This window comes from Periophthalmus magnuspinnatus, chromosome 20 (assembly GCF_009829125.3).
Source record: "Periophthalmus magnuspinnatus isolate fPerMag1 chromosome 20, fPerMag1.2.pri, whole genome shotgun sequence".
Lineage (NCBI taxonomy): Eukaryota > Metazoa > Chordata > Actinopteri > Gobiiformes > Gobiidae > Periophthalmus > Periophthalmus magnuspinnatus.
Window position 1 is genome coordinate 15,484,160 of NC_047145.1, and position 18,246 is coordinate 15,502,405.

The 18,246-nt window shown below is 40.4% G+C and overlaps 1 protein-coding gene across 2 annotated transcripts; it reads left to right on the top strand.

The window, feature by feature from the left end:
* The first annotated feature begins 1,868 nt into the window (after window positions 1-1,868).
* Window positions 1,869-15,237, top strand: zic1 (zic family member 1 (odd-paired homolog, Drosophila)). 2 transcript variants are annotated; one of them, XM_055230205.1, is made up of 4 exons: window positions 1,883-3,100; window positions 3,455-3,618; window positions 3,869-4,056; window positions 15,170-15,237. In XM_055230205.1, coding segments are annotated over exons 1-4 (1,296 nt in total). In that variant the 5' UTR covers window positions 1,883-2,157; the 3' UTR covers window positions 15,171-15,237. The 2 variants fall into 2 exon arrangements, with proteins under 2 accessions (XP_055086179.1, XP_055086180.1); XM_055230204.1 differs by lacking the exon at window positions 15,170-15,237 and having other exon boundaries at window positions 1,869-3,100; window positions 3,869-5,585.
* The last annotated feature ends 3,009 nt before the right edge of the window (window positions 15,238-18,246 follow it).

The following is an 18,246-nucleotide window of genomic DNA, read 5'->3' on the forward strand; positions in this document are numbered from 1 at the left end:
TCCTTGTTAATTAATTGTTTACAATTTAAGAGGCATTCCATTTTTGTAACAATTTATTTAGAGTCCATAAATTATTACTGAAGGTTGCAATGCCTGCGGCTAATTTACTGCTACGCTATAACCTCACAACACGCTCCATAACACAACTGTGTTATAAATAATGCTTTTTACACGTGACACTGTTCAGAACACCAATGTGAAACACCAACAATCTTAATAGACTCGTCACAATCTGCAGTGACAGTTTCACATCGTGGACGTTCGAGGCTGAGTCAATATTTGGAAACGTTTGATACGAAAGATGTTTATTAAATGGCCTTTACGCATGGGGTTTACTCTTCGACAACCAACCAGACATCAGGGCTCAAAGCGAAATGCAAAACTTTCCAGGTCTATTTTAAGTAGTGCGTGCATTTCTGCAGTCAGGCGAAGGAAAGGAGTTGGATGACAACAAGAGAGAAATGCCAACAACAAAATAACGGTATGACATGGCACACAGATTATGTAAAAAAACATTTGATTGTGACAGCTAGAAATTCTAAATCTACTGGAACATATTTGAAATTCTCTCGCTCAACGTCAGCTCAAATAAAACCATCCCTGTGCTATGTGCTATTACTGTGTGGGGTAACTTAGCTAAAACACCAAAACACAAGGAGGTTTCTTAGTTACATATTGTTAAGTGACATAATTCTTACCGTTTTCCACTTGTTGAAAACTTCCCAATTTGAAAATAGAGTAAGTCAAATCCTATGTCTACTTGTTAAGTTGAGAACAAAACTTCCACTCTTGGTCTCTGAAGAGTTAGCTCAGAGAAAGCGCACCAGAAAGTGGCCCAAGCAGATATTTTAATGGTTCGCATGGCACGTCTGTTCATGTGGCTTTGAACTCTAGCAGCCGGAGGTTCCTGCAGAGAGCGCCGCAAATCCCACTTGATAACTTCGACAACCCACAACGTTTTACACACGGGCTATGCACCACTGGTCTGCGAAAAAAAAATACTTAAGCACAACTGGGATGGACATATTCAAGTTTCAACCGGACACAAATTTAGAGCAGATGATATATGGGAACAGTGTCATTGTACACAGACAATCAAATGGCATAAACAACCATCAGTCTCCAGTAGTGCCAATTCTGCATGTCAAGTGTTTTTGGCTCCACCATCCACCTTTCTAGCATGATAATATATGTGTATTACTTAATTAATGTGCACTTTAGCTTTACACACTAATGGAACAGTCCCTTAGGGTGAGCCATCCACATAGACACAAATGAACACGTTTGGAGAAAGAGAAAAGAAAAAGAAAAGAGAACAGAGGAACATCTAGTAAAAAGGGTTAAAGGTAAAGTGATGACATTACTTCTATAGTTAACTGGCTTTTCCATTGTAAACAGCTTTTACAGTGTCTATTACATATTTGCTATCTACACCTGACAACTGGAGACACTGTAATCTGCTGTCTTTAGTTCAAATTCAGAAATTGAGATCTTAAATTAAATGTGCTTCTTTAGAGAATAAAATAATATGCATGTCGTGTAGGTAGACTCGTGCTTATTGGATGTAGCCTATTACACATTCTACTAGTGCTGTGCGTAAAGCGTGCGTAAAACGTCTTGTCTTTTAACTTTGTTGTAATTCAGCTTTTTAACCAAATCCACAGTCAGCACTCTTCCTATCTCTGGGATTGATGATGCAAAGAGGCCAATAGAAGCGTGGGCCCTGCTTCGTGGATTGTTGTTTGGTGAGTGGATGTTATTGGGGGGAAACGGGCTACATCCAATGAACGACTCGCTTCTGCTTCACGTGACCGCCCCCTCCTCTTCCATTCATCAGGGCTGGACTGTGTTGTCTTTTCAATTCATTTATCTGCAGGAATGATTGCGACTATCAGTCTAGAGCTCACCGCCTTACTGAGGAGGTGAAAGTTGCGCCACAGGAAGATCAACCGCAAAAGACAATATCGCGTGTATACATGTTTGCGCGCGTGAGTTGAAGACGCGGCACCAAGAAAGGGGGGATTTCGCGAAGAGAAACAAGTCCGAACGGAAAGCGGTGGATTTTGAAGAGATAGAGAGAGGGGCGGGGAGGAAGAATATCTGTGCGTGAGTTGTTGATTTCTGCTCTCAGTCGTTTTGGGCGAGTCGACACTGAAGATGCTCTTGGACGCAGGACCGCAGTATCCCGCGATAGGAGTCACTACTTTCGGCTCCTCGCGGCATCACTCAACAGGCGAAGTCACGGAGCGAGAAGTGGCGTTGGGGATCAACCCGTTCGCGGATGGGATGGGCGCCTTCAAAATCAACCACAGCTCACACGACTTGGGCTCAGGACAAACAGCATTCTCGTCCCAGGCACCCAGTTACGCCGCGTTAGGACACCACCATCACGCGACCCACGTTGGCTCCTACTCCACATTTAACTCCACGCGGGACTTTCTGTTCAGAAATCGGGGGTTTGGAGACGCTGCTGGGCCACAGCACAGTTTATTCGCTTCTGGAAGTTTTGCCGGGCCACATGGACACTCTGAGGCGGCGGGGCACCTGCTCTTCCCCGGGCTACACGAGCAAGCGTCCTCGTCCAACGTGGTCAATAGCCAGATGCGCTTGGGGTTCTCGGGGGATGTGTACGGACGGGCTGAGCAGTACGGGCATGTCACCAGCCCACGGTCCGATCACTATGCATCCACGCAACTGCACGGCTATGGCCCCATGAACATGAATATGGCCGCGGCGCACCACGGAGCGGGGGCCTTCTTCAGATACATGCGGCAGCCCATCAAACAGGAGCTCATCTGTAAGTGGATAGAACCCGAGCAGCTAAGTAACCCCAAGAAGTCTTGCAACAAAACTTTCAGCACCATGCACGAGCTCGTCACACATTTAACGGTGGAGCACGTGGGGGGACCGGAGCAAACGAACCACGTCTGCTTCTGGGAGGACTGCGCCAGAGAGGGAAAACCTTTCAAAGCCAAATACAAACTGGTCAATCACATCCGAGTGCACACAGGGGAGAAGCCGTTCCCGTGCCCGTTCCCCGGCTGTGGCAAAGTGTTCGCGCGCTCGGAAAACCTGAAAATCCACAAGAGGACACACACCGGTGAGGCAGTGTCATTTTCTGCTTTCAAAAAATAACGACAATAGTGCTTAATATAAAATAAATTATAATAATGCTGGAGGCAACTTAATATTTTAAATCCCATTCATATTTTTGTATAAATTGTATCTCTAATTTGAGTGTATAATAATATAATATATACCCAAACATATAGCAAGTATTATAGAGTATATTTACACGGAAAATGATTGTCTAATTATTATTGTGTATTTGCAATAATTTCACGAACGTAAACTTTTGTGTTGATTGAAAAGTAGTAGTAATAAAAGTGTAATGAGAATAACATTTGAAATCTTCTGCTTAAAATGTTTTCCTTAAATCCTTTTTATGTTATAGGGGAGAAGCCTTTTAAGTGTGAGTTTGATGGCTGCGACAGACGATTTGCAAATAGCAGTGATCGCAAGAAACACATGCACGTGCACACGTCGGACAAACCATATTTGTGCAAAATGTGCGACAAATCCTACACACACCCCAGCTCCCTGCGGAAACACATGAAGGTAATTGCTTTGTTTTTTAACGACTGCCTTTTTATGCAATTTGTACGTTCATAAATTAATGTGTTGTTAGTAGATTTTACAAATGTATTCCTTTCAAATCAGACAAGTTAATTTGCTTTGACACCCACTTTCTGTTTTTGCTTTGAACCGACAAATAAGATTAAGATTCAGATGACCTAAAACCTTTGTCTTTTATGCAGACGTCTTCAGCATTTCTAGGGTTTAACATGTGCCTTTGCCTTTTACGCAGGTCCACGAGTCGAGTAACGGGGGGTCCCAGCCCTCTCCTGCGGCCAGCTCGGGCTACGAGTCCTCCACACCGCCCACAATCGTCTCCCCGTCCACAGAGAACCAGAGCAGCAGCTCCATATCACCAGCAACGTCAGCAGTGCACCACACGAGCAGCCACAGCGCGCTCTCGTCCAATTTCAATGAATGGTACGTGTAAATATTTTAGAAAGAGACACTTCGAAACAAAAGACTGTTTTTTTAAAAGCCAGTGACATGGACTGAAAAACACACGGAGGCCCACGCGATCTTTAAGTCAGAGAAATGCATGGACAAAGGAGCCCCCCTTTTCCTCCATATTCCTTTATTTTTACGCAAAAGACTTGTCTAACGCATGCTCTGTGCGCCTCCAGGCCTCAATTTTTGTACATACGGATTTCACCAAGTTAAAATGTAATATTTTATTTTGTAAATATCACAGTTTAAGGGAATTTGTGAAAAATGTGGTCCCTAGATATATGGAAATGAAGATAAGAATATTGCGATGATTTGAAAAGAATGTTCTAGTTGTGTACCAAATGTGAATTATTCAGTATTACTACAGTCTACACGTCGACCTAACCGACTCTTATTAGTATTAATGTGCTTTTGTAGCCTATTCAGTGCAACATTTTCGTCCAAGGTCCAGTTTGAGTAGCACAGTATTTGTTGTTATTTATGTCATGTCGATAAAAAGTCGTGTAGTGAAAGCCTGAAAACTTCCGTGTCAATCTGTTTATGTACGTGATAAATATAAACACAAAACTCTCTGTCAATTGTCTGAAAGGAAGTATTATTCCATGTAAGTAGCTCAATTTTCCATATTTATCCGCATGTAAAGGACCGTGTTAGAAAATGATCGGTATTTATGGAGAAATGCGCTCGTATGTTAAATTTAGTTTACATAAAATGTTTGGATACATTTCGTACTATATTAAAGGATTAAAAAATGTCAGAATGCATTGCGTTGGAGGTTCATTTTTGAGAGCTAAACGGAAGTTGCATTACATTTGTTTTTGTTTTTGCATGTCGTGCGTAAAAGTGTCTATTTCATGTTAGTTGTAGGGGGCAAGTCCGATGCTAAAGGTTGCACCACGTTCAAAGTTTAGTGACAGTAATAATACGTAAATTCACCCCCCTCGTGTTTATCCCAAATGAACAGCCCACACTTTGCCCTGCAGTGACGTGCAAATGAAATCGATTAATCACGCCGCTTGTTCCTCAATGTAAAGCCTAAAATGTGGCGTTAGTTAATTGTTGAAAGGGAATCTAATTTTCAAATCTTGTTTTTGGTTTTGGTGCGGATCTTTTCCTTGTGTGGGGAATGAGTCAGTGTTGGCCCCTTCATTGTTCCTGGTGCCGCGCGCTTGACCGCCCCATTAGGCAGAGATCACATCAGCAGCCGCCACTGATCACGCTTACGCCGTGCACGATCTGTCAGTCTGGACGCACACGCACGAGGCCAGGACCAAACGGCAATTTTAATAGGAAATGTACACACGCCAGCGTGGGATCTATACTGTGTGCGTGCGCCTGGCAGTGTGCGTGCGCGTATCTCTCTTTCCTTTCTAAAATAAAAACAGCCACCATCTTAGATGATTTATCCAATCGCACTGAAATGTATTCGTATTTTCTTTTTTCACGGACTATTACTTTTGGAGATAAATGAAAGATGGTAATAAAACGACTTTTTCGACTCTATTTAACACTGTCTGTATGAGCTTCCACTGCTGATGCTTCACTGCTATAGACACACGTGCACGGTGCGCGCGTGCACCAATCTGAAGATTTATAGAAAGTGTTCATATAGGGCTGTGGGGGAGTAAAATTGGTTTGGATGTTGGACAATTGCCATGTTTAGGGACCACTACATTATCATGAGAATAAAATATTCCATCAGGACAAACATTTGAAGCAGGAAAAAGTTTAACATATATTTGTATAAAACAAATGTAGAAAAATGTATATATGACTTAGTTTGCACCAAAACTGAAAGTACTTCTTTTTTATTTCCCACGGTCTTTCAAACTTGTGTCCGTGGCCAAAAGCAGCTGCGCCTAACGTGGCAACACACGCTCATTCAAACAGCTCCACGTTTAATTCGCACTTCACGCTTGTGTCGCATAGCTTTAGTTCATCAGAAATATAAAACACCCGTAAAAAAATAAATAAATAAAACAACAGACAAGAGTCGAAGACAGGTTGCATCTCGTGGCCCTCAGGCAGCGGTGATTCCACATCAAATAGTAGCAGCAGCGTGGAGGCAAAAACACCCACTTTAGCATGTATTTACGCTCAAGTCTGGAAATGACAAACACTGGGAGAGAAGTGTGGGGCGCAGGCGCTGCACTCATGAATATTTATCAGCAGCACTTGTGGCCAGTAAAGCGAGCCCTACGACTGTGTTACCAAGGTAGACAGCGGCGTACATCACACATCAGGCCGAACAGAGGAGATGGCAGCTCGCCTCTATATGCTCCTATGATGAAATGGCTTCAAACAGATGCTAGGCGTGTTTTGGCCGCGCGTTCCACGCTTCCTTTAATGACTTCGAGGCAACGTCTTACTCCCACATCGGCAAACTGATTGGCTTTTGGATGTAAGATGTCCAAATAAACGCGACGACATTTTAGTTTTAGTGAACACACACACAGCCACGTGGAAAATGGTGAAGAGCACAGTGGCCCGTGATGGATTAGGCGGACAATGCCAAGATTCTGATGTGATGCCCAGCTGTTGTGAGGACTATCGTCAAGTTCTCGGTCTGTTTTAACCGTTACATTTCAAGAAACACACAACTTAGTGTATTTTCTTTGTGATAATAGTTTTGGAGAGTTGTATAAAACTTAAAAGCTACGCCCAAAAGTCGCAAGTTATAAAATCTCTTGCACAATGGCATCCTACGGTGTCCATCTGCTGCGCGTAAAGAGCCGTACAGAAAAAAGGTCAAATTCGAGTCAAGTTTATTGCCGTGTAGACATTTCTAGAGAAAAAAACCCTCTGCGATAGAAAGCCATTTGTGCTGGATATGCCTCCATGACAGCTTTCTATTGGCAGCTTGTGTCTGTAATGGGAGCCATCCATCTGACACCGAGGATTTGCATAGCTACCAATCACATATTGATTTTTACGCACATTTATTAATAATCTCTTCAAAGTAAGTGACCTGACCACGAGCTGTAACTGAGCTGGGCATATCAGATTGAGATTATTTTCCAAACATTTTTAATAAGTAGAAAGAAGAGGAAAAAAAAAAACCAAACAAACAAAAAAAAAAACACACGCACACTGACTTTAATTCTAATGGAAACGTATGTATTTAAACTACGTCTTAATACAGTGCTTTTATTTTGTCGTTTTACTTTACGTTCTCCAAAAAATCTCCAAATTAAATATTTTGAATCAATTTTATATATTTTCGTCAACTGTAAAAATCATGTTTTCTCTTTCTGTCGTGGTCTCCTTTGGCTTTTGACTGACTCTCTTTCTATTTAAGCGCATGGCTGATTGGGACATCCGTCTCGTGTTTGTCCCCTCGCTGGCCTCGGATGCGCCTTCGTTATAGTGAAACATAGGCTCACGGTGACCTACGTCGCATCAGTCGTATGGTGTGTGACACGCTATTAAGTGGAGAGAGAGAGCACTAGGGGGGAGAGAGACAGGGGGGAGAGGAATAGAAGGGAGAGGGGGAGATTTGTGGAGGCGCTGACACCGTGTTGTCGCGTCCCCTTTGACGTGTCGCTAAATGAGGCCACTCCAATTAGCTCTTTGCGACATGGTGAGACTACTGCACACCTTTACTGCCTCCCAGAGAGACCACAACAAAAACTAACAAATTCACGCGTAAATTTAATTATAAGTGTTTTAAGGCTGCGGAGATTAAAATGGAACGAACAAACGAAGAACCATGCGTAAACATCCAGTTTTCCAAAGCAGCAAACACTTAATAAACAACAGAAACATCAACTAAAATAAACAATACATGTGACAAAATATACAAATAAAGAAGTTTAGATTAATAAACAGCTCGGAAATCTATAACACTGTTTCCAAAATAGGCCAGACGGGTGCATAGGCCTACATTTTAGTTCTGTTTGATTTATTTATTAATGAAAACAAGCATTGTATTTACATATATATGTCTGCTGCTGCTTTTTAACTGTGGTAAGTCACCCCAAAGTGCAACTCTTCCCATTTTAAGATTTGATTTAAGCTGTTTTAAAAGAATACTAGTCCCTGCGTAACTTTCACGGGCCGGATTTTCTTTAACCCCAAACTGACTTCTAAATGGCTCCTGGTGGCTGTGTTTCTGACTGTAGCAGGCTATCAGGGCGCTGCATATGGGGCGTTAATGTAGTGTTGAACCGGCAGAGGTCTTGTCGCTTACAGAGCAGCTAGGCGACATCTGCGGATCTGATGACTTCCATAATGAGTCATTATTTTCGCAATGAGGATGTCCAGCCAAACGTAATCACTGACAGACTTCCACTTGAACATTCCGTGCCACCTTTTATAAGCTCCAAAACACGACCATATGAACGCGTAATTGTGTTTAGTGGCATGTGGCATTTTAATTAAAGGGGCATTAGTATTAGGTTATATTAAACGTTGCAGTTGTGTAATACGTGATGCAAAAATACTGTAGGTGCACATGAAACAGTTTGCATTCAGTCCTACAATGCTAGAGTCAATGCTGGTTAAATATCTGATCAAAATAATACAAGTTGGATAATTTTGGTAAGCTATAATATTAGGCCTATTAGAAAAAAATAAAAAAAAAATAATTAATAAAAAATACAGAATCTCTTCAAATGACTCAAATTTCTGGTTTACGTTTAGAAAATCCAAAAAGTAAATTATTTAAAATTATTAGAAAACTCCAGTGTTTATCATGTTATCCTCAAACTCATAGTACAAAACAGTTCATTGAAAAAAAGAAAAAAAAAAAAAGCTCATTACATTTCAACCCGCAGCTCCTCACACCTGCACTCAAACTGTATAGAATTTTAAAAAAAATCTAATATTTGACTGAAAACTAACCTGTGAGCTCTCCGTGTGCACTTGATCTTTGGCTTGGCTTGAAACGCACCATTGTTTTCCTGTTGGGCCCAAGCCTGAGACCTTCAAAACCTTCTGCAGTGACAAGCAGCAATAAATACAGGTTGCTTTGCTTGCCCGGACTTTCAAGAGCGTATATTTCAAACAGGAATACTTTCCATTTTCCCCTTTTCTTTTTCTCATGTGTAAATCACTCCAGCAAAAACAAAATGTGTGCAATGAAACAAAGCAGATTCATAATTCCCTGCCTTAGAATGGGCTTGTGCGTGCAATTGCTATAGCTATTCTCAATGTTAATATCCACACCATTTTTTTTCTCAGCAAACATTTGGCGCGTTGTAATTGTTTTGGCTCACTGTTGTTCGGTTTGATTCTGGTAATGATAGAGCATCCATCATCGGAGTCCACTGCGCAGTATGGCTCAATGTAGTTGTGGGTTTTCAAAGTGCTATCATAGAAGTGCAGTGTGTGGTATTTGAGCACGGGTATAAGAATGCTAGGATCAGAAGATAGAGTGTGTACAATTACATACAGTTCTCCTCCAAAACCTGAACAAATATTTAATTTACAATGAACTAAAGTTTTATTAACAATTATTTAAGCTTAGTGACTACACTTTAAAGGCGACAGAAGCTCAGTTGGTAGAGCATTTGTGCACTGATCCGAAGCTTGGTGGTTCGAATCCCATAAACTTCACTGGTTGCGCAGTTAGATCCACTGACCCACAGGTTGGCGGTGCGATTCCAGCTCCCACATATGAAAAATGTAATTTTGTCCTTGGGCAAGACACTTAACCCAACTCGCCCCTAGTGTCTGTGTAAATGTGTGTGTGAATGGGTGAGTGGTTCCTTGATGTAAAGCGCTTTGAAGGTGGAAAAGTGCTATAAAAACGTGACCATTAACGCCCTGACACCTTAAATAAGTAGTTACTAAGCTTATGTCATTCTTAATAAGCTATTTCTTCATATTAAGATGATAGATTATTTTTTTTAAAGTGTCGTTATATTGTGTACTCTTGTGTTACTGTCAAAACTAAAAGCACTTATGAGAACACAGACCTCTGCAAAGGCACACTTGCAATGTTTACAATGTAGGTTTAATGTAATCTAAAATTCACCTGTTAATCCTCATTATATTTTCTTGTTAAACACTTTTATCTCACAATACAAATTCAAAATCTAATATTTAATTTGAACTGTAGATACATAAAAATTGTCAAAAATGTAAAACAATCTTCACTTTAACTTTGCACAGTAACTTGCCCCAAGTGCAAATATCCCTGGGTTTGTCAGTAATGAAAATTCAGATTGGTACCATAGCAATAAAAAATATTATGTCACTTGAATGACAGAAAGTCCTCGAAAGTGTTGCATATAACAAGAAGCCGAAGCCAGGTATAATAAAGTTCTTTTTCTTAATCTTAACTCAAGCATACAGTCTGATGCAACGCGTTCTTACCTGGAGTCTCTCAACAGTTAGTCATTTAGAATTTCCTTGGCAGTGCGGAAAGAGAGTGATTAAAAGTAAAAAGCTGGCAAACAAAATGTGCTGGGTGGGATACCATCAGACCCACTCGCCTGGCAACGAATCTCCTTCAGCAGCTGCACCAGCGGGATGCAGGTGGAAATGCAACTTTTACCGCAGATTGAGCCAAGGCAGACCTGGCAACCTACAACCTGTGTGCAAGAGAGCCACATTTTACAAACAGCATTACGGCATTGTACAACTTCATGTTTTATGTTACAGTGCTATATTTACATTTGAGTATAAAATGTAATGAGGGATGAGAATAAGCTTTATGTGCATGTTTTTAAAAATATAATTAAATTAAATAAAGTGCATAGATATCAGCAAAGACAGGGGACATATCTCACAATAGCATAACTTTCTATGCATTTTTAAGGACATTTTTTTATCAAATTCAGAATTTTTGAAGAAGAACCTAAGACAGCAAGCGCCATATAATCTGATATAATCTCTGAATTCATTACAATCTTAAAACAGCCTCTTGGTAAATAAAACACAACTTCTAACCCATTATAGCACATGCTGTCTCATGCAGATGTCATTGTTTTTCCTGGAATGCTCCACAGTATGACATTAAACGTATCGATCTCTGTGTAGGCAAGAAAAGGTCACGCTACCAGGCCAAATTACAGAATAGATCTAAGGAGAGATGGCCCTTATTACTACTTACAGTACGATGTGACCATTCTCAAAGACAACAGAGTAACATTCAAGTGAGGACGACTGTTTACATGATACTACAGTTATGATAGTGCCACAGGATGCACTGATCCCCTCGTGTGACAACCAGTACTGTAGTTTATACTGTAATCCATTGGACTTGTTCATTTCACAATAAAATGTCATTACTCTACTGTACATAACTGCATATTCCATTATTTCAAATGGCCCATTGCTCAGTCACCATTGATTGATAATGATTGGCCTGAATTCACTTAGTCCAGGTGTGTGCTGCAGATTATTTTTCCACCCACTTCAATTAATCACTCATTAGCAGCCGTTTACACCTGCGATGCAAATTACACTACAGCACTGACCACAGGCTGAACACGGGCTGCCAGATAATGCAGCATTTAAACACTAGCATTATTATTACTTTTTGGAGCTTTCTACCATGTTATAACCATATATACCATGGCAATTTTTCAAGCATCTACAAAAGCATGATACAAAACAACTTACAACTTCACAATCCTGATGCGATGTGCAGTAGTTTCATTAGTGAAATGTGAGGCAATTGTGTGGTGATAGTGATCTGAAGGGAGAGTGGGGGGGGGGGGGGGGTCTTAGAAACAAAAACAAAACGGAAACTTATTAAACGTGTTAATACAGTGTTTTTGGGAAGTATAGCATTTTCAAACAATAAAAGGAAACACAGTGATCTAAATATGTTATGTGTTAGAAATTAATACCTCCTCTTTAAATAGTCCGAATGAAAAGGGAAGTGCCCTGCAAGTTTCTCTTATGTTGAATTTTTTTTTTTTTTTATCAGCTCTTTTCAAAACATTTTTATACTTGATTCTAATTTTGCATATTTCCAAAGAAATGTGCTTGGGAGTGAAAATGTGATTTATACAATACTCACTTCTAATTTAATCAAAGAAAATATAACCCGATGCCTTAAAAAGCAACTAGAGCTGTAGCAAAAAAAATATATAACACATAACTGACATAACATTAAGGTCAATAGTAATGCTTCATGTACAATCAACTGACACAGGGTGAAATAAGTCAATTAAAGTCGAGTTTTTGAAGCTTTTATTTGTAACAAACGCTTATAAGTACAAACAAATATCAAGACGTCTTGTATTTCATTTACACTGGAAAAGACAGAATGTACTGCTCTGTACACGCACTCTGTCACAGCTCTAAAGAAGTCTGCTCCTCAAAGGGCAAATGAAACCTTGCTCATGGAAAAGGTCAAGGCACTTGAGACGATAAAAAGAAGTCGCTCCAGTTGATTTAATAAACGGGAAAGAAAGTGGAATACTGTGTTTGGAATGAGCCGCAGGAACGCACCGGGTACAGACTGCATGAAACTGCTCAGCCCAGTGGTGGCAACACAACACAACTTTTACTTAGTTTTTATCAATAAAAGATAAAATTCAATGGTTGGCAAATCTAATGAAAGTTCTCAACATTTGGCCAAAGAAGCACCAATTGAAAAGTCCACAGATGTTTTGATTTTCTGCCATCGATAGGAAGTGTCTCTGTATTTTGTAAATGCTTTTAATACTTTACAGGATATAGCTCAAGAGTAACAGAGATGACTTATGGAAGTTCCAGATGCATGCTATAATTTCATAAATGCTTTTTTGTACAAATTCTTTCTATCCCTTTATAGCGTGGGATTGTGTCATCATACCTTTGAAATTTCAGTTTGCCTTATGTTAAACCAATGGAGATTTGAAGACGCTATATATTAACCTCAGCGTTCATTCAAAAGCTTTACCAGCTTAATGGGATGTTCCACTGTTTTTCTTAAGTTTTTGCTAATGTATCTCTATGGACATTGGCATCCTGTCTGTATTAGTTTTTGGCATTCACTCCTTTGCTCCACTGCATACTTTCAAACAATATAACATGTTTTTACAGTATCAAATTCCAAAACATCTCATCATTTTTGAGATTTTCACATCCCTGCGATTTATTTTGACATTTTCCAAAACTTTTTTTTTTTTTTTTCACTTGATATTTGAAAGTCACATGATTTGTTTGAGGTTTGTTTTGGCCCCCCGCTCACATCGGCACACAGCAGTGGTCAGCGAGTAATGGACAAACAGCTGAACTCCTCCTAAAACTTGTGTCACCTCACACATAAGCAGCAGCGTGGTGCAACCTAATGACCATAACATTTATTGTCCAATACGCATTTATCTACATGTTTTCAAATCATCATATCCGAGCTTGTTTGGAGTTTCTTTTCAGGAATAATTGGTTAAAAAATAGCAATCTGACTCCCACTGTTAGATCCACTGTTGATGTTTTGACTTTATGAATGGCGACAATCATAAACACATTAATAGCCGAAATATAGAAGTAGTAGAAATACAGCATTTTTACATAATTTTCTCAAATTTTCTCAAACGTGTATAAATCATTTCTGCTATGTATCTAAACTGGCTGTTATTGTACGAGTGCCCATAATAAATGTGATTACAAAAACCATGAACCCCGCCTCTTGTTTACTTTGTGATCTTGTAAAAAAAAAAAAAAAGGCACGATTGAATTAGGATTACATCGCCATAGAAACACATCTTTTAAAATAGTGAAGCATCAAGCACGGCAAGTTAATTATAACCAATGGGGAGAAAGGAGGATTAGTGTTTTGATCCGGGGCCTTGTTAAACAAAATGGCGATGTACTGTTACGTTATCCCGGAGGATTACAGTGGAAGTGCCGGGGTCTTTTGTGATGGGAGGAGACACATCACACACCTGCTTATGTGCGTTACAAGTGTAGGATTAGAGGACGTACTGGAGCGGAGGGCGCAAATAACTGCATTGTACAGGCACCACAAAGAATACTTCTATTACTTATGTACCTAACTTGAGTCATATTTGGGGTAAACGGTACTGCATTGAACACACTCAATATTGGACCATTTTGTGGGACTGGAAATAATGTTTTTTTAGTTTTTTTGTGTGTTTTTTTTGGGCTCACTCAACAACTTGTCAATGTTTATCAAGGTATTCATGGGTTTTTGGCTTCCTCGTATATGCAAAATTTTGAGGACTTTCCGATCAAAGGGTAAAGTACTTGTTTTAAATTGTTAATCGCTACGGAAACAGCACCATTTTCTCATCATTCTGAAACCCATAGACATGTTTCAAAACTTTTTACAGTGAAAAAGCGAGATGATCATTACTTGAAAACTTAATTTTTTGCACAAAGTTATATCAAAATATAAATCTGACAGGTGATCCAACCACTCAGAACTTTCATTTTTTGCTTCTCTGCCAACCTCACGCTGACGATTATAGTTTGTTGACCCCAAAGCAAAAATTCTGTTGAAGACTATGCATACAGTTCACAAAGCACTTCTTCTCAAACTCACCCCAGCCCCATGGCCACGTGCGGCGCTCCAATAAATCACTCACTCCTGACACTTTGCTGATGGAAAACCCAATCCTTCATTAGAGAACTCCTCTTTTACAAAACATATGTTTGCTCCAACATACAAAGTAACAGCCATCATTTCTGTCTATTCCACTTGACAACAAAAGTTTTTTTCTTATGCTTCTCTTATGCCTTTTTGGCAATTAAGTTCATTCAAGTTTAGGATTGTTGCATGTGCAGATGGTTTGGGGAAGCATCAATCTTTGTCAGCACTGTAATAATGCAGACATTCCATACTGGGACACTTGATGAGGGGGAGAGGGGCGCGGGAGAGGGGGAGTTCCCAAATCCAATAAAGCCTTGTGTTGTGCCGTTGGTCTTTGGAGCAGCTCCCCGGTGAGGATGCAGTGGGAATGAAATTACACTCACCCCCTAGTCTCCCACCTCCATAAATGTTCTTTGGCCTTATCAAATAAATTTCATATGTAACGTGATCAAATATTTATGCTTGACTTTTAAACACATTTGTACTTGTTATGGAAATTGGTGCATTGCAACACAATTAGGCTTTGACATGCGCTACATCTCTATTTGCATTGCATTCTGGAAGCTATCTCCCGCTCTCTTCTTTCATCGGCAGAACAATACGAACTGAATCCAAAGCCGTAAAAATGCTGGCCAGCGATCGGACCTCCACAGCGCCTCCCCTTGGCTCTCTGTCCCGGGCCGATGTTGACTCCACATGTACAGAGGAACACATGGAACGGATTGGTGCGGCAAGAGACATGGGAGAGAGTGTGATAAGACTGGATGCCCTTCATGTCTGCCTCTGAATACAGGCCTAAGTCAATTTTACTCCCAGCATGGAGTATTCTCTGGCCCAAGTTTTTGAGTAAATCCAATCAGCTGTCCACAGATTGAGATGTAGTGTGTCACCGATGACACAGTGTGGAGTACAGCTGAGATGCACGCTGGAGTTTTTAATAAGATACTGCAATACAAGCTGTGACTAGGGCCAGTAACATTTAAGAGAGGTTTAGCTCAAAACAATAGGGAACACATAGAAATTAGTAATTGGTATTCAGCTATTAGTATTTTTAAACATTTATTGTCATCATCTGGACAATGTTTTCGAGATGTTCTCTCCTCTTAATGTCTCTGTACCTGTTTTTTATTGTCTTAAAAACATGGAAAACACAACTAATTCATTTTAAACTGTCTGCAATGGTCCACAGTTATTCCTCACTTACCTTATGCATTTGGAGCGTCCTAATTATTCACTCTGATGAGTTTATAAGAGCTTTTCACAACTTTCAGAAACCAGGGCAGAGCTTTGCCATCGTAGTAATGCAACAGCTAGCATGCTAATCGAGCGCACTTCCTGATTCCCTGACAATAAAACTCAAATACATGGATATTTAAGCAAAATATACCTTACAAACAAGGATGTAATTAAGTATGTATGCATTTTTCTACTAGTTAGTGGTCTCTAAACTAGTGTCAGCATTCGCGTTAGCTTGACACGTCGGAACAATTAGTAGTTGTGATTAGCATTGTTAATGTTTTTTAAATCCAGAATGTCAAAAATATACATTTTAACCTCAACCAGGAGCTAGTACGTTTAAGAAAAGAGTGAAATATGAACTGCTTACTAATAAAAGGATCACATACACTTCAGAAAAACTTTGTAGATAGATACACACTCAGCCATGACACAAGCAAACACATTACAGCGCTGTCAAAAGTATATGAATGTGTATACAGTTGTATGCTGGTGTTTTGACTCTGCACATCAGAGACAGGGGTTTAGCATGGCACCGCTCGAGTGCTTTGGCATTGCAGCGTGGCATGAAATAGCTAAGTCTGCCAGGTGCGAGCTCTCCAAATTTTACTTTCTCCAAATGTGCATCAACACGTGTGACAGCGGCCCGACAGCACCGCTCTCCCTGCACCTGGACACAAATGTGAGTGAGTTACGCTACTAACTTAAGATTTTAAATGTTGAAAATATTACTACTTTTTTTATATCCTTCCTTCCTTTCCAAAGTATGTTCACTTGGGTATAGCTCCAAATTCTGGGCCCTGGGTACACACGACATGTTGTATGCATTTCACTTTATGAGGGGCCCCTCCCTGCACTGGGCCCTGGGTAAACACTACCCTTTACACCCCCACGCCGACACCCCTGCACCTTACCTAACCTTCAAACTCAAATGCTTGGATGAATATCAAATATCTATATTTTTTGTTACAAGGTTTTTTCTATTAGATCAAAGGTGAACTGTGTCACTTTTATGATAGAGGATCTGCCCGGAATGTGCGGCATTAAAACTATCTTTATCCATGGATACAAGCAGATGACATCACCAGATGAAGTTACACGTCAGGTGGTTGACAAGTTAGATAGTGTCGATTAAAAAAAAAAGTATAATTTATGATAGTGCTGTGACATTTGAAATTAAAATTATTGCCCAAGGACTGAATTACAATATGCCCTGGTAGAAGCAGGAGCTGAACCATCAACCCTCTTGACACTGGGTAAATGCTGTGCCGATTGCATTACTCAAGACTTACTAGAAGAACGTTGTGTTTGTGGACCTCTATGCACCTCCACTTCCCTGTTAATTAACTTTTATTGTTACTAAAAATATAAAAGACTGAAGTAACCGTGGCATTTTGGTTGTACTTTAAAACCTCTTCCTTTTCCGATTACCATTTTCTTTTCTGGCCTTCTTCCCCACTTACCTCCTCCTTCCTCATCTTTTTGATTGGCTCCCCTCCACACTCATTAGCATGTCCCATTATCTTTTTGGAAAATTTGGGGGAATGTTTCCAGTAGCTGCCATTCCAATAATTCCCTTATAGACAACACGGTTCACCACTTTCACGTTCCTGGACGAGCTTCAGCTTTTTGTCAAGGTCCTCAGTTCAGCTTGTAGATTTTTCAAGGGCACCTGCTCTTGTGCTGGCCCAAGTGAGCACCCAACCAACCAATGGGAGGGGCGGGGGGATCTGGTGAGAGAGAGTGGGGTGGGGGTGGGGGGCTAACGGAGCAAGCTGCAATAATCCACCTAGAATTTGTTGAATCAAATCCTTGCACCTGGATGCAATTGTCCTGCCGCTGTGCTGGGACTTGCCGCTGCCACAGAGAGACCAAATTAGTGGGCCCCAAAATGGCCGACCTGTCAAGACACACCGTCTCACCTGGTATCATCTTCTTTTTTTATCCAGACAAAATGCCTATTCCCCCTCACGTAGCCGGTTGGTTAATGATGATTTTGTTTACAAGCTGCGGGTAAATAACGCCGCTACGAATTTGTGGAGAGGAGGAAATCAAGCTAGCTCGGCACAATGGAAAACAATGCAGGCGTTTGTTAGAGAGAAATGAATCACCGCGGCTAAATCGAATGCAAATGGAGCTTTGTGGTAGTTAAAGTCTGTGAGGAGTTAGGTACATTTTTGTAGTACACAATTGTGCTTTCACATATTACAATGTAGTGCAAAAAGTATAGTGAGGCTTAAATGACAAACAACAGAGGTTACTTTTAGGAGAGTTAGTTCGGAATTTATTTGAGTCGACTGATCAAAACAACAGTTCCCAACATATCAGCTTTAAAATTCCCAAAAGTCTGTCACATGCATTGCACATATGTTGTTGTTGGCACGTCTGCGTTGTGGGTTCGCGCTTACCCACAACCGTTTGCCGAATGTCTCCAC